The 14091-nt window shown below is 38.8% G+C and overlaps 1 protein-coding gene across 1 annotated transcript in view; it reads right to left on the bottom strand.

The window, feature by feature from the left end:
- pappa2 (pappalysin 2) overlaps positions 1-14091 on the bottom strand; it is a 75387-nt gene that overhangs the window by 29188 nt on the left and 32108 nt on the right. The window contains exons 11-14 of the mRNA XM_022748081.1: positions 10306-10609; positions 6344-6472; positions 6143-6228; positions 695-891 (exon numbers count right to left, since the gene is read on the bottom strand). Of these exons, the coding sequence (XP_022603802.1) occupies positions 695-891; positions 6143-6228; positions 6344-6472; positions 10306-10609 (716 nt within the window). The remainder of the gene's footprint in view (positions 1-694; positions 892-6142; positions 6229-6343; positions 6473-10305; positions 10610-14091) is intronic.

Below are 14091 nucleotides of genomic sequence, written 5' to 3'. Positions count from 1 at the left end.
TTAAGTGAGGAAGAAATTATGAGTAAATTATCATCTTGAATTTTACATGCATTGTATTGGTTTTAATGTACTTTATTGTGTCTGCGCTCCCATCAGAGGTTGAACTCTCCACAACTGATGAAGAGAAGTTCACCCACCTCTGTCTGGTGTGTTTGTTTTGTTTTTTTTTATATAACTTCGTTAGCACCGAATGCCTGAAACGATGCTTTACTTAACTTCTGGATATTTTGTCTTCTGTGATGATTTAAGCGGTCGCTTCCAGGTTGGGAGAATTTATGTGGACAGAAATAGTACAGAGATGAAGTGCGCTGAGCATCCAAGAAAAGTTGAATCGAGGGCAGTTGGATTTGGTTGTAGATACTTCACCTTTCATCCAGGAGGCCTCTTCAGTTCTGACTGACTGGTGGGGAGAACCCAAGTATTTAACCTCAGGGTCTCCCCCAAAGGCCAAATACCAGGGTCTCCCCGCAAACCTACATCCGAGTCCAACTGCCCTCAGTTTCACTTTTCTTGGATAACCATGACCTGGATGAATCTCCACAGACATGTTAAACGGCTGAAACAACCACGCTGTTTAGAAATGCAGCCAGCTGCTCACATTGTTGCCCCAGAGTTGAGGATTTCACCAACAGCGTCCAGAAGGGGTTTATTATCATCTGGATCTTGTGGTCATTACTTTATACCTCGGTAATACCTTGGTGAGTGACGGCTCCCCGGTGGCGGCGTGGGCAGGGCAGTGGTTGGGGTCCTGGTGGGAAGCGGTGGCGGAGGATGCCCACTGGTCCGTGTAGCCCACAGGTGTAAAGTAACCGCAGTCCTGAACGCTGGAGCCCCGCTCAAACTCCTCACATACACCGTCACCATCAAAAACATAACACTGACTGGGTTCACCTTGGGAGATGGAGACGAGAATGAGAGAGGAGGATTTATGAAAGAATATAAAGCCTGGTTTCTTAATCTGGCAGGGTGTACTCTCATCCCCCACTGTTACACTCCCATCCAAATCTATTTGTCAGTGAACCAAACCTGAGCAAATCTACTCTGTATTTTCGTTGGCCACTTTTAACGTTAGCCACGTCAACTCAGCCGTATCTGACTCTCTGTGCTGTCAACAGACTGTAAATTATGGAAAGAAATGAACTTTGACTTCAATTAATTATTAAAGATCACAATAGTTTTGTAATGTTAACGAGCAGAGCGAGAACCTGCCGTTGTGACTCGACCGGTTAGTTTGATCCTATAAACATCTCGATGGGCCGTTGGTATCCGTGTCATCAGGTAACAACAGCAGCACTATGTGTTACAAAGAGCTGTCAAAGCAGAGTTTAAAAACTCGCTCCAGGTCTGGTAGAAAACAAAACTACAGACAGGAGGATATTGCTTTTTCCTATTATTGTGTCTGCTAATAAATTTAAAATTTAGTAACATTGAGCGTCGGGAAAACAAAACAAAGTCACTCGATACCTGTCCGTGAGAGCTGAACACTTAATCTGCTGCAACAGTATAAACTTATTTTTAAGGTATTCTGTCATTACTGCACAGCTGACGATAGAGCACGACAGGAAATGAGGGTCTGCCTCGTTTTAGTCGATAAAGATCTTCACTGACAAACGTGTAATTCATCTGCAGAGAGAGAATACTGGAGAAATATTTTTCATGTTTTAACATGAATTTTAAAAAGTCATGCCAACAAGATTTTTTTGAACTGAATGAAACATTTCTCCTGAGTATGTACAGGATGTTTCATACCTTCATAAAAGCCCCACAGATCACCAATATTTAAGGCTGTTCATGGTGTAGGAAAGAACATGTAATTTAAAGCAAGTCTTTATGTAGACAAAAAAAAATCTGAGGTCAAGCTCCACTTACCAGCTTTTCTGTAGCTTTGAACCACATCTCACTATTCTTTATTAGTGGATGGAGTTTGCTCATTTGACATGGATACAGCTTGGCAAAGTTGAGCCGTTTTTGCTTTTGCTTTGTTTTTCTCGAGCTACTATTTCCAAGGTCAAGAAGGAACTTTCACATTCAAGTTTTCATCTACTTTTTGGTTTGATTTAGTGTAAGATATCCAGCAGAAAGGTTCTCAGTCTGGCTCTTCAGTGCCCTGGAATAAGCTCAAAGATGCTTTAAGATTTTGGTAAGAGCTAAAAGTAATATATAGTAAAAAATAAAACCCCAACAATTACAATAAAACCAGATAAAGTCAGACCTTGGTCATAATTACTTTCCCAAAAAAGGTTCTCTCTAGGAATTTTAGACTTTGGAAAAGATGTAATTGACGTAAGTTGAAGGAAAAAATAGGCCATTAAACTCCCTGTAACACAGTTGTACCTGAGCTCTGAGCGATATAGTGTGTGCAATACAGTAAGGGTATTGACATAATGTACTGCAGAGTGGGAAGCATAAGCTTGAACAACAGCTTGTAAAGCAGCAGCTATTCATAAAAAGGGCGGAAAACACTTCAGAAGTTTGGCCTCATTAAAATCTGGACAGCTGCAGAAGTCAGGCAGACGGAGCCGTGTCAGAGAGTCGGTGCTGCACAATTGGCTTCAATTAGTTGACGGAAACATGTTTCTGATAAAAAGCAAATTAGGCTTAGACAATTCTACGCCATATTGTCATCCTGAGTTCATTTGGCAATACTAGATTAAGTGAACTCACCAAACACTCCACCCCTGCTTTGACAACACCTGTGAAAATGATTAAGTCTTTTTAATTCCAAGTCTTGTATTTTTTAAGCCTTACAACAGAGGACTGATTGACAATCTTTGACTTAACTATTAGGACCATCTGTTTTTTATTAAAGGTCAGCATGCTGTAACCAGATTGTGCAATTTAACCTTCATTTAATCAGGCAGTAAAAAAAAAAATTAAATTAAAAATCTGTATAATCTATTAAAAAAAAACAACCTGAAAGCAGTATTTCATTACAACCATAACAACTGCTGCTTGTCTGTGGCCGGTCCGTGACAAGATGACTGTAAAAGTAGCTGGTGTTGTAACTGCACGACTATAGTAACTTGTATATAAGTCGAACAGCACAAGAGCAAGACAGTTTGGCATGGCGGGAGTTAACTGGGTCAAGCAAATGTGGCAAGAAAACCTAAACAAATATTCTGTCTATGACTAAGAAGTACAACTGAATAATTGGTTTTAAGAGTTGCAATTTGTAAAAACCTGTTTTTGCCAAATTGTTTTCCTTCCTAGTCATGATGTCTTTTATTGTAAAACAAGAGATGTAATAGCTTCAGTCACGGCATGGCTAGCCCTGGTGGGAGACGAGGGGAGGGGAGGGGAGGGGGGGTCGGTCTCTGCTTGTTTCCCCCTGACAAATAAATTGACTGGATGATGGAAATTTTAGCCCTGTAACAAGCTCTCGTAACACCACACATGAATAACTACCATCCAGCTGCCGGTGGAAACAATACATGGCCTAAAAAGGAAGCGACTAACATACTGTCTCATCTCAGCTGACCTGACATATCTTCTTAGCGATATTATGGAATATTCATGAAATCACCCAAAAAAGTTGGACATCATAAAAAGCCACACTTATTCAACTTAGCTGCTGGCGACTGAGGAGCGTTTGGGCAAACATTCCTTTATATGGAGGATGAATTTTAAGGCTGTGGAGGAACACCACATACCACAACAGTGGAGCTGATTCCTTGTGTCAATGTGGCTAATGCCTGCTCTCATCTGGTCCAAGTCTCTCAATGAGAAACAGAGACACTTGGAGACACACGGACGTGTTAGTGCCAGGCCTGCGATGTGTATGAGGCTATTAGGGCCGCCATCACAACATAACGCAATATCCAGTGTGTGTCAGTTAATATACATGAGTAAATAGCTAATTATGTGACATTATGAAATCATGCATGAGGTTCGTGTTCTCAGCGGTCTCCGTCTGGCTTCACCACACTGCATTTTTGAATGTTTACCTAATATTAAGGTCAAAAAAACACATGTTGACAGAGGCGCAGTCTTCCGCCATCTGCTTACAATGCCATATTTTTGGGTAAACTCCCTTCCATGTTGTGCCGTGAGGCTTCTGTTGTGGCCTGCCTGCATGCTTCAGGCTGGGCAAGGGTGCAGACACAAAGTATTGTTGTCCTGTGGTGGAATCGCAGACGATGGGTGCACTCTCTGTGGCTTCTTTGTTTGTCTTCAGACATGTTATGCTGCATGGTTTCTGTGCTTTTCGCTGCCTCTAACACCACCTGGCCCAGGGTCAGCTGATGGGTGAAAAGGGTATATGGGTCGCATGCGAAGAGTTTTACATGCGGATGGTCCGTGTTTTAGCACGTAGCAGTTACTGGTGCTCTGTACACATAATGTGAAAGTGGACAGTCATTGAAAACTTAGAAGACCCTCAAACTGTCTCTATCAGCAATGAGCCAGCAACAGTAAAACTTCACAGGTCACTTTTAACCTTTTGGAAACACAAACAAAACATTAAACGGGAATCTGAAGGTCAGAGTTTAAAATGTTTCTGAGCTTTAACAGGTGAATCTTTTTTTCGGTGACTAAATCTTGAACACCCACCAAGCTGTCTTCTAGCAGCCACATGACTCACTGCACAACAAATTAACTGTTTCTTAATGTCTCTCGTTTTACCATAAATCTCTGGTTGTTTATTCTAAGAACAAATCATGCATTGTAGCCTAAACCTCACCAAAATCAACCTGGCCTAAACCCTAACCACTGTTGCTCTTTCTTGTTGGATACAAAAAGCCCCCACCCCCCACCTCCCCCCTGCATGATTTGATTCTGGCGGTCAGAAACACAAGGTGGCCTCCAATCACTTAACTGTGGGGTTATTGTATAACAATTGTCAGAAGCAAAGGCTTTTACAGCTGGTTATGATCTCTCTCACTGGGGAGAGCTGGCCAATTGTTGCAGATGTGATTTGATAATAAGAAACTTATTACTTACTTTAGATAAAGCATATCAATAAAATAAAAAATGGCAACAGTGTCTAAAACACAACAACTTGTGAGCTGATTTCTGCTCACAAAGTGTCCAATCTGAAACCACAACACGATCTCTGATAAAAATCAATAAACTTCATTTATCAATATTCCCAAAGATTGTATCGGTTCCTTGAAATCTTACGAAGGCCAAAGCTTATTTAATAAAGGAAACATGCCTGACATATGTTTTGAGACTGAACAGTGTACTTTACTGCTGAAAAGTGTTTTTCTGGTGTTTCTGTGCCAGCCTAATGTCAAAATGCTTCAGGTCTCTAAACAAGACTTGTGAGTTAGCAAACCAAAAACTCACTTTTTACCCCTCAGCTCATCTGTTTTCTCTTACGTTGCTGTGATGTTACATTAATGGTTTGTGGAATCAGTTCAAGCCAGAAGCTTTCATGTCTTGTAAATTAAGTTTGATTGGCTTGAATTTTTTTCTAAATGCTGCTGCTTGCACAAACGAGAGAGTTCTGCCTATTTAGTCACTTTCTCTTTCACACTAAAAGTTTATATGGTATTCGTCTTTTACATGTAAGAGAGAGTGAGCAGAGCTGCTGGGTTTGGGATCGTATGATAATAAAAAAAGACTTGCCATTGTTTTGAAAGAAACCCCACAGCTCAATATACTTTCAGCTTTAAAAGGTTCCATGTTTTAAAGGTCAAGAAGTGTTGATCCATGAGGAGATATATTTGTGTTTTTAAGAACCAAAAACTATCTCAATGTAGTTTTACATCTCTTCTCTCAGGCTTCTCTCTAGAGCTCTAGTAAGAACAGGTCGGTGAGCCAATCAGAAGAGAGGATGCTCTGAGCCTCTCTTCTGATTGGCTCACTGTTTCTGAGTTTAAATCCTGAAATCCTGCAAGGTTGGATGGTGGGTCCAGGTGGGCGGGGCTTGGGGTGTGTCTGAGGGCGTTGTTTTGTTGTGACATCACAAAATTACAGAAGTCCTGACGGCTGGTTTTAAGGCTCAGTTTCTGAATACAGGCTGTGTGCATTTCTCTGTGGACTGAGGCTTTGATACTTTCATAGTATTAATATAGAAGCTAGAGCTGATCTATAATTAAAAAAGACAATCTCACTTATATGGGATACTACACTAATATGGGACCTTTAAAATGTCTGTAAACTCAAGATGGACCAGTGAAAGTGAATGAAACTCACTCACCGTTACAGTTGAAGCCCATCTCCTTCTGACATTTCTTAGAGCAGCCGTCCCCATCCAGCAGATTACTGTCATCACATTCTTCTGTCCTACAGAAAGGACCATAATCATCACTTTTAATTCCAATACAATCCCCTATTTTCAAAGTTTGATTAGTCACCACCACCATTAGTCGTGTTAATATATCCACTTTAGTGCACAGACCCTTGTATGCGGCCATCCCCACAGTAGGACTGCCCATGGGTGTAGAGGAGAGGTGAGGAGGGATCGCTGAGGAGACCGTCCGCCTCCACCTGGATTGTGTACTGGTACTCAACTCCCTGCGTTACAGAGCTGGGGAGGAGAGGAGAGGAGAGGAGAGGGAAAAAGAAAAATGGTTTCGTGAGTGCAAAACATTGTGCTTTTTTTTTGGCATAATAAATAAAATTATTAAATAGCAGTCCAAAGTTCGTTATGTTCTTAAAAGGAGCAGAAAGCACGATTCTTACTGCTCTGTATTACAAACTGATCATATAATCTTTACAAGCCTGTTGATCAATACAAGTGACTCATCTCAAAACTAAGAGAGAATTATTGTGGTTATTTGCGCCAGTGTGGTTAACGATGACCTAATTCTCTTGACAACATCATTGCTTTCTTCGTCCTTTGTACTGAGGAAGCTTTGTATTTACTGGTCGCCCCCCCCCCGACAAGTCAACGCTACATTAATCCTGATGGATTCTACAAACAGCCGCTCTCGGGATCGCGGCAACAAAAGTGGAACTTGTACTTACAGTGGCTTCTATCTGTAACCTTGCAGTATCCAGTGACCTTAGAGCCCAACAGCAGGAAGTGTGTGTAACGATACCTTCGCTCCAGTGTCAGGACTATTGATCTGTTTTGGTGGGCTGCGTCTATAAAAAGAGCCTCCTCCCTGTTTTGCAGGCACAGAGCTGCTGCTTCTGTATCACAGATCAGCTCAGCATCTGAGGTGTGTCCAGTTTCTCCAGACTCCACAAATTTCCTTTATTAATTATGGATCAGATAAGTGAAGAATTTGAAAAGCTCCCCTTCGGCTATTTGTATCTATATTTGTCAATATTCTCCAACCATCTGCCCCCATTCCTTTTCTCTCTCTCCGCTCACTCCTTCAGGACCTTTATGTTGAGGTTTAAGTTTCACTTCCACTTCCTCCCTTCATGTCTAATTTCCTCTTAAACTATAAACAAAATTACCATAAAGCATTTTTTTTTGTTTTCAGAAAAGTTGCATAAATGCATTTGACTTTTCTTTTTCTTCTTTATTATCAGTAAATACTAAGTAGTTAAGGAGGCTGCCCGAGGAGTAGCAGGCGTCCCAAAAGTGATAACAGGAATCACAAGCGCTACTGCCAGCAAACAAACCGTCTCCATGGAAACTGTGAAATTTTACTGCTGTAAAATCTCTTTCATTGTTGCAAATTCCTTAACTTTCTTTCATTAACAATGCAAACCATTAAAGAGATTCCGTGCAACACCCTTAAGTAACTCCCTGAGCTAAGGAGAAATTAAAAGTGTCATACTTGAGTAGAAAACTTAAGGTGTCTTGCGCAACCAGCCCCTGGAGAATACTCCACACTGTGCGCACTCCAAGAAAAAAAATAAATGCTTTGGCAACAAGTTCGTACAAAATTTTGTGCAACCATGTCTGAAGGCAGAGGTGTTTACAGCTGTCCCAGAAGGCCAAACTCAGGGGGGGGGAACACACACACTTTCAAACACCTTCATGCTGTTGCAGTCAGTTATACACACCAAAAGTGATGATAGTAGTTGTGTAAAGTATGAAAAAGATACTTTGTGTTGGCGAAACTTGTTAGACGCAGACCCTGCACCCCCATGTCAGACAGATGTGTGTGTGTGTGTGTGTGTGTGGGGGGGGGGGGGGTTCAAATGTAAAAATGTAACTAGACAGTTTAGATGTAACTAAAAAAGTGTCAATCGGACTTTCACACCGACTTCATGCAGTGATTGTCCAGCTGTGCAGGGTCAGGGTCAGGGTCAGGGTCAGGGTCAGGGTCAGGGTCAGGGTCAGGGTCAGGGTCAGGGTCAGGGTTTTCTCTCTTGTTACATGCACCTATTTCTGTCACTTAAACATGCACGCAACCAAATGCAACAGTATTAATGTCTTCCAGGAGAGACTATCTGAAAGTGTGCAGCATTTTCCCCACATTTAAATGATATTGGTTGGGGATAGTGATAAGCTTCAGGTTAGGATGAGGGGAAACAAATATGGAGAGGAAAACAGACTTCACCCCACTCAGATCACTTGTGATTTCCTATCTGGTCAGACAGCATGTCATACGATCTAGTTTTGATCAAGCCGTCCCAAACTGTCTACATCCTCACTGAAGCCAAAATGATGATTTCTTCTCTCATCTTTTGTGTTGTTTTATTCATACAAACTTCATTCATTGGTTCATTCATTTGTTTCAGAATTAGGTTTTCCTTCAACGTACAATCACAGAATACCTGATTAACAAAGATATCTGAAACACTTAGGAGTAAGTGCAGTCTCAAAGCATCAAGTTAGGTGAAAATTCTTTTGTTAATTAAACAGTCCTACTTGTCTCTCTCTCTCTCTGTGTTCCTCTTAGTCAGCCTGTGCTGACCACGGTGCAAGTTCAGCAGGAGGAAACGGCTGAGGACTTGATCCAAGCAGTTACTGGTGTTTATGGCCTCTGCTGCTCACATTTGGTTCATATTCAAAAAAGGAAGAAAAAAAAAAAAGTCTGCTTCTGCTTACTTTGCTTCACCTCTGCGGTGCTGTCGTCTCCCTCTGTCCCCCTTACCTTTCCTCACCCCTCGCCTCTCCTTCCTTCACCCACATTATCCTCCACTTTAAGTTTCATTTCTTGTCTTCAAACCTCTCTTTCCCCCCCACACCTCTGTTTTGTGTCTCTCTGTGCTTATCTACATCTTTTCCAATTCCCTTTGCCTCCACTCTCACTCCTCTTCTTTTTCATCCTCTCTTCCCCCATTATCCCACCCTCTCTTGCTCTCTCCTTTCTCTTCCAAACTCATTGCTCTCAAACACTCTCTTCTCCTCACATCAACCCCTCTCTGCCCTCCTCAGTCCCACATAACTTAATTCCCATCGGTTCTTACATCTTTTTGCACTTAGACACAGCTTGTGTAACATAGGAGACGTGTTCCCTGAAAAATAAACTGTTTTTGAAGCTGTGTCCACCTAACATCTGCCCCGCTCTGTAAAACAGCAACAGCTTCTCAGAAACTCATAATGCCACAACATTTGAAATCAGCCCCAAATGATCTGCAATCATGTGACACGGCAGTCCTAAACTGGCAGGTTCTTATCAGCTTTGGTGCAAAAGTTGTATAACAAGGGATGAGAGTAGAGAGATTTAGGGTATTTTCAGGGAGGGCTGCTTTTTGGTGAGATAAAAACCAAACTGGCTTGTGGCTTTATATTTGGATTCCGGTAATCATTTGGACACCCCACAGTACGAGACAGGAAACAAACTGACTCAACTTAGCCCTGAAACTTCAGCATGCTTTTGATTGAGTATATGCTTGTTGAAACAGATTTGGATCGGTAGCCGCAGCTCGGCATCCCCATGTTGGAAACATTTGTGTTCTGAGCTTTTCAAACAGAACCAGACCCAAACACTTTTAAGAGATGAGCAGATGAGCAGATCTGAGGACACACACACACATACACACTCACACTCATAGGTATGCTGTGGAATTTATACTCCATCTTGGCTCTGAAAAACTTTTTTTTTCTTTCACCCTCAGTCTTATTTCCCTCTGAACTGCTGATGTCTGACAAGCCGGTGTGTGAGTGTTTCTTTGTGTCTGTGTATCCAGCATTAGCAGCGGGCACTGCGTCCATGATATAAATATTCATCCACACCTGAGAGAAAACCAGACTCTGGAACTCGCCTCAAGTGGAGCCCTGAGTATTTTAAGGTGGTTTGGGTGGAAAAAACACCTGTCAATTCCCGTTATGCATTGTGGTTGCCTCTTGCAAAGCAAATCCCTGCCTGATTTATGAACAAAGAATGTCTGTACAACCACACTTCGGGTTGATATAACATTATTGAGTGAAGGTAATTTGCTTATACTGCAAAAAAGCCCTGAAAACATGAAAGCAAAGTAATCTTAGCTGAGTGAACATTTAACATTTACCTGTCAGTGAATGTCTGCTGAGTCTGGGGCAATGAGGCTTTGCCGGTGAAGGGCGGCTGCCGCTGAATCCAGTACAGCATAGGCTGACAGCCAGAGCACAGGGGGCTGCCGGTGCCTGAGGACAACATGGCTGCATCGATCTCCATCTTCTCATCAAAGGTGCAGAGTTTTATTGCAGCGATGGCGACGCTGTGAGTGTCAAGCCGCAAGGTGAGGGGCATGTCACAGAAGACATGCTGGGGTCCAAGGTTAATGCTTTTGCCCGTATCAGTTATCAGCTCTACGTTGGCTATGGCTGGGTTGTCTGGAAAATAATAATAGAGACGGATTAGATAAATACTGTATGTAATTGGATAGAGATCATAGAGACCAAGGGCGTAGGTTTGCTCTCAACATTAATAGGGACGCAACAACCCCGCCATCCCTCCAAAACAAAAAGATTGGCTTTAATACTATCAACCAAACAGTTCATTAACATATGTGGTCTGAATTTACATTCAGGAATGCACATACATGAATGTAATATATGTACATGTGTTGAATTTCAATGTGTGAAATATATGTACATATGAAGTAAAATCATGTTTGTATTTAAAGTATAGCCTATATATGTAAAACGTACATATGAAACCTGTTAGAAATTGGAACAATGTCATATATTGACATATATGTCTAGCTAAGAAAAACATGTATTTTACTATGACTGTTTATATTATAAACATGTGTTACATAAATATATATCCATCCCAAAGCCTGTCAATATATGTTTATATTATATATGTTAATATAAAACAGAAACTTGTATGTTTAAATTTCAATAAGAATTTTTTTTTAAAAATCATATACAAACATGTCATAAGGCATTAAAATGTAAAAAAAAAAATCATAGTATATAAAGGAATAAAGACGCCATGTGAGACATAAAAATGTCAAAATAGGTCTTAGTATAGTAAGTCATAAAAACGTCATACTACAGTGAGTCAAAAAAATGTCAAAAAACCTCATAGTATATTGACACATAAAAATATTTTAAAAAGTCATACTATAGTAAGGCATAAGGCATAAAATTGTCAAAAGTGTCATATTATGGTAATGCATAAAAAATTCAAAGACTCCATGTTATAATAAGGCATAAAAATGTAAAAAAATATCATAGTATAGTAAGGCATAAAATTGTCAAAGTATAATAAGGAATAAATTTTTTTTTAAAAACGTCATAGTATACTAAGGCATAAAAATTTCAAAAATATCATACTATAGTAATACATAAAAATGTCAAAAAACATCATAGTATAATAAGGCATAAAAACGTCATAGTATAGTAAGGCATAAAAACGTCATAGTATAGTAAGGCATAAAAACGTCATAGTATAGTAAGGCATAAAAACGTCATAGTATAGTAAGGCATAAAAACGTCATAGTATAGTAAGGCATAAAAACGTCATAGTATAGTAAGGCATAAAAACGTCATAGTATAGTAAGGCATAAAAACGTCATAGTATAGTAAGGCATAAAAACGTCATAGTATAGTAAGGCATAAAAACGTCATAGTATAGTAAGGCATAAAAACGTCATAGTATAGTAAGGCATAAAAACGTCATAGTATAGTAAGGCATAAAAACGTCATAGTATAGTAAGGCATAAAAACGTCATAGTATAGTAAGGCATAAAAACGTCATAGTATAGTAAGGCATAAAAACGTCATAGTATAGTAAGGCATAAAAACGTCATAGTATAGTAAGGCATAAAAACGTCATAGTATAGTAAGGCATAAAAACGTCATAGTATAGTAAGGCATAAAAACGTCATAGTATAGTAAGGCATAAAAACGTCATAGTATAGTAAGGCATAAAAACGTCATAGTATAGTAAGGCATAAAAACGTCATAGTATAGTAAGGCATAAAAACGTCATAGTATAGTAAGGCATAAAAACGTCATAGTATAGTAAGGCATAAAAACGTCATAGTATAGTAAGGCATAAAAACGTCATAGTATAGTAAGGCATAAAAACGTCATAGTATAGTAAGGCATAAAAACGTCATAGTATAGTAAGGCATAAAAACGTCATAGTATAGTAAGGCATAAAAACGTCATAGTATAGTAAGGCATAAAAACGTCATAGTATAGTAAGGCATAAAAACGTCATAGTATAGTAAGGCATAAAAACGTCATAGTATAGTAAGGCATAAAAACGTCATAGTATAGTAAGGCATAAAAACGTCATAGTATAGTAAGGCATAAAAACGTCATAGTATAGTAAGGCATAAAAACGTCATAGTATAGTAAGGCATAAAAACGTCATAGTATAGTAAGGCATAAAAACGTCATAGTATAGTAAGGCATAAAAACGTCATAGTATAGTAAGGCATAAAAACGTCATAGTATAGTAAGGCATAAAAACGTCATAGTATAGTAAGGCATAAAAACGTCATAGTATAGTAAGGCATAAAAACGTCATAGTATAGTAAGGCATAAAAACGTCATAGTATAGTAAGGCATAAAAACGTCATAGTATAGTAAGGCATAAAAACGTCATAGTATAGTAAGGCATAAAAACGTCATAGTATAGTAAGGCATAAAAACGTCATAGTATAGTAAGGCATAAAAACGTCATAGTATAGTAAGGCATAAAAACGTCATAGTATAGTAAGGCATAAAAACGTCATAGTATAGTAAGGCATAAAAACGTCATAGTATAGTAAGGCATAAAAACGTCATAGTATAGTAAGGCATAAAAACGTCATAGTATAGTAAGGCATAAAAACGTCATAGTATAGTAAGGCATAAAAACGTCATAGTATAGTAAGGCATAAAAACGTCATAGTATAGTAAGGCATAAAAACGTCATAGTATAGTAAGGCATAAAAACGTCATAGTATAGTAAGGCATAAAAACGTCATAGTATAGTAAGGCATAAAAACGTCATAGTATAGTAAGGCATAAAAACGTCATAGTATAGTAAGGCATAAAAACGTCATAGTATAGTAAGGCATAAAAACGTCATAGTATAGTAAGGCATAAAAACGTCATAGTATAGTAAGGCATAAAAACGTCATAGTATAGTAAGGCATAAAAACGTCATAGTATAGTAAGGCATAAAAACGTCATAGTATAGTAAGGCATAAAAACGTCATAGTATAGTAAGGCATAAAAACGTCATAGTATAGTAAGGCATGAAAATGTCAAAAAATGTCATAGTATAGTAAGGCAAAAGATTGTCAAAGTATGATAAGGAATAAAAATGTCAAAAAAAACGTCATAGTATAGTAAGGCATAAAAACATCATAGTATCGTAAGGCATAAAAATGTGGAAAAAAGTCATAGTATAGTAAGGCATAAAATTGTCAAAGTATAATAAGGAATAAAAATGTCAAAAAAATGTCATAGTATAGTAAGGCATAAAAATGTCAAAATACGTCATACTATAGTAATGCATAAAAATGTCAAAAAACGTCATAGTATAGTAAGGCTTAAAAATGTCCAAAAACGTCATAGTATAGTAAGGCATAAAAATGTGAAAAAAGCCATAGTATAGTAAGGCCTAAAATTGTCAAAGTATAATAAGGAATAAAAATGTAAAAAAAAACGTCATAGTATAGTAAGGCATAAAAACGTCAAAAAACGTCATTGTGTATTAATGCATAAAAATGTCCAAAAACGTCATACTATCGTAAGGCATAAAAATGTGGAAAAAAATCATAGTACAGTAAGGCATAAAATTGTCAAAGTATAATAAGGCATAAAATTTTAAAAAAAACGTCATAGTATAGTGAGGCATAAAAATG

This window comes from Seriola dumerili, unplaced genomic scaffold (assembly GCF_002260705.1).
Source record: "Seriola dumerili isolate Sdu_G_001 unplaced genomic scaffold, Sdu_1.0 BDQW01000116.1, whole genome shotgun sequence".
NCBI classification, from domain to species: domain Eukaryota; kingdom Metazoa; phylum Chordata; class Actinopteri; order Carangiformes; family Carangidae; genus Seriola; species Seriola dumerili.
The sequence above is the reverse complement of the archived record's forward strand: the minus strand, read 5'-3'. Positions and strand labels throughout refer to the sequence as shown.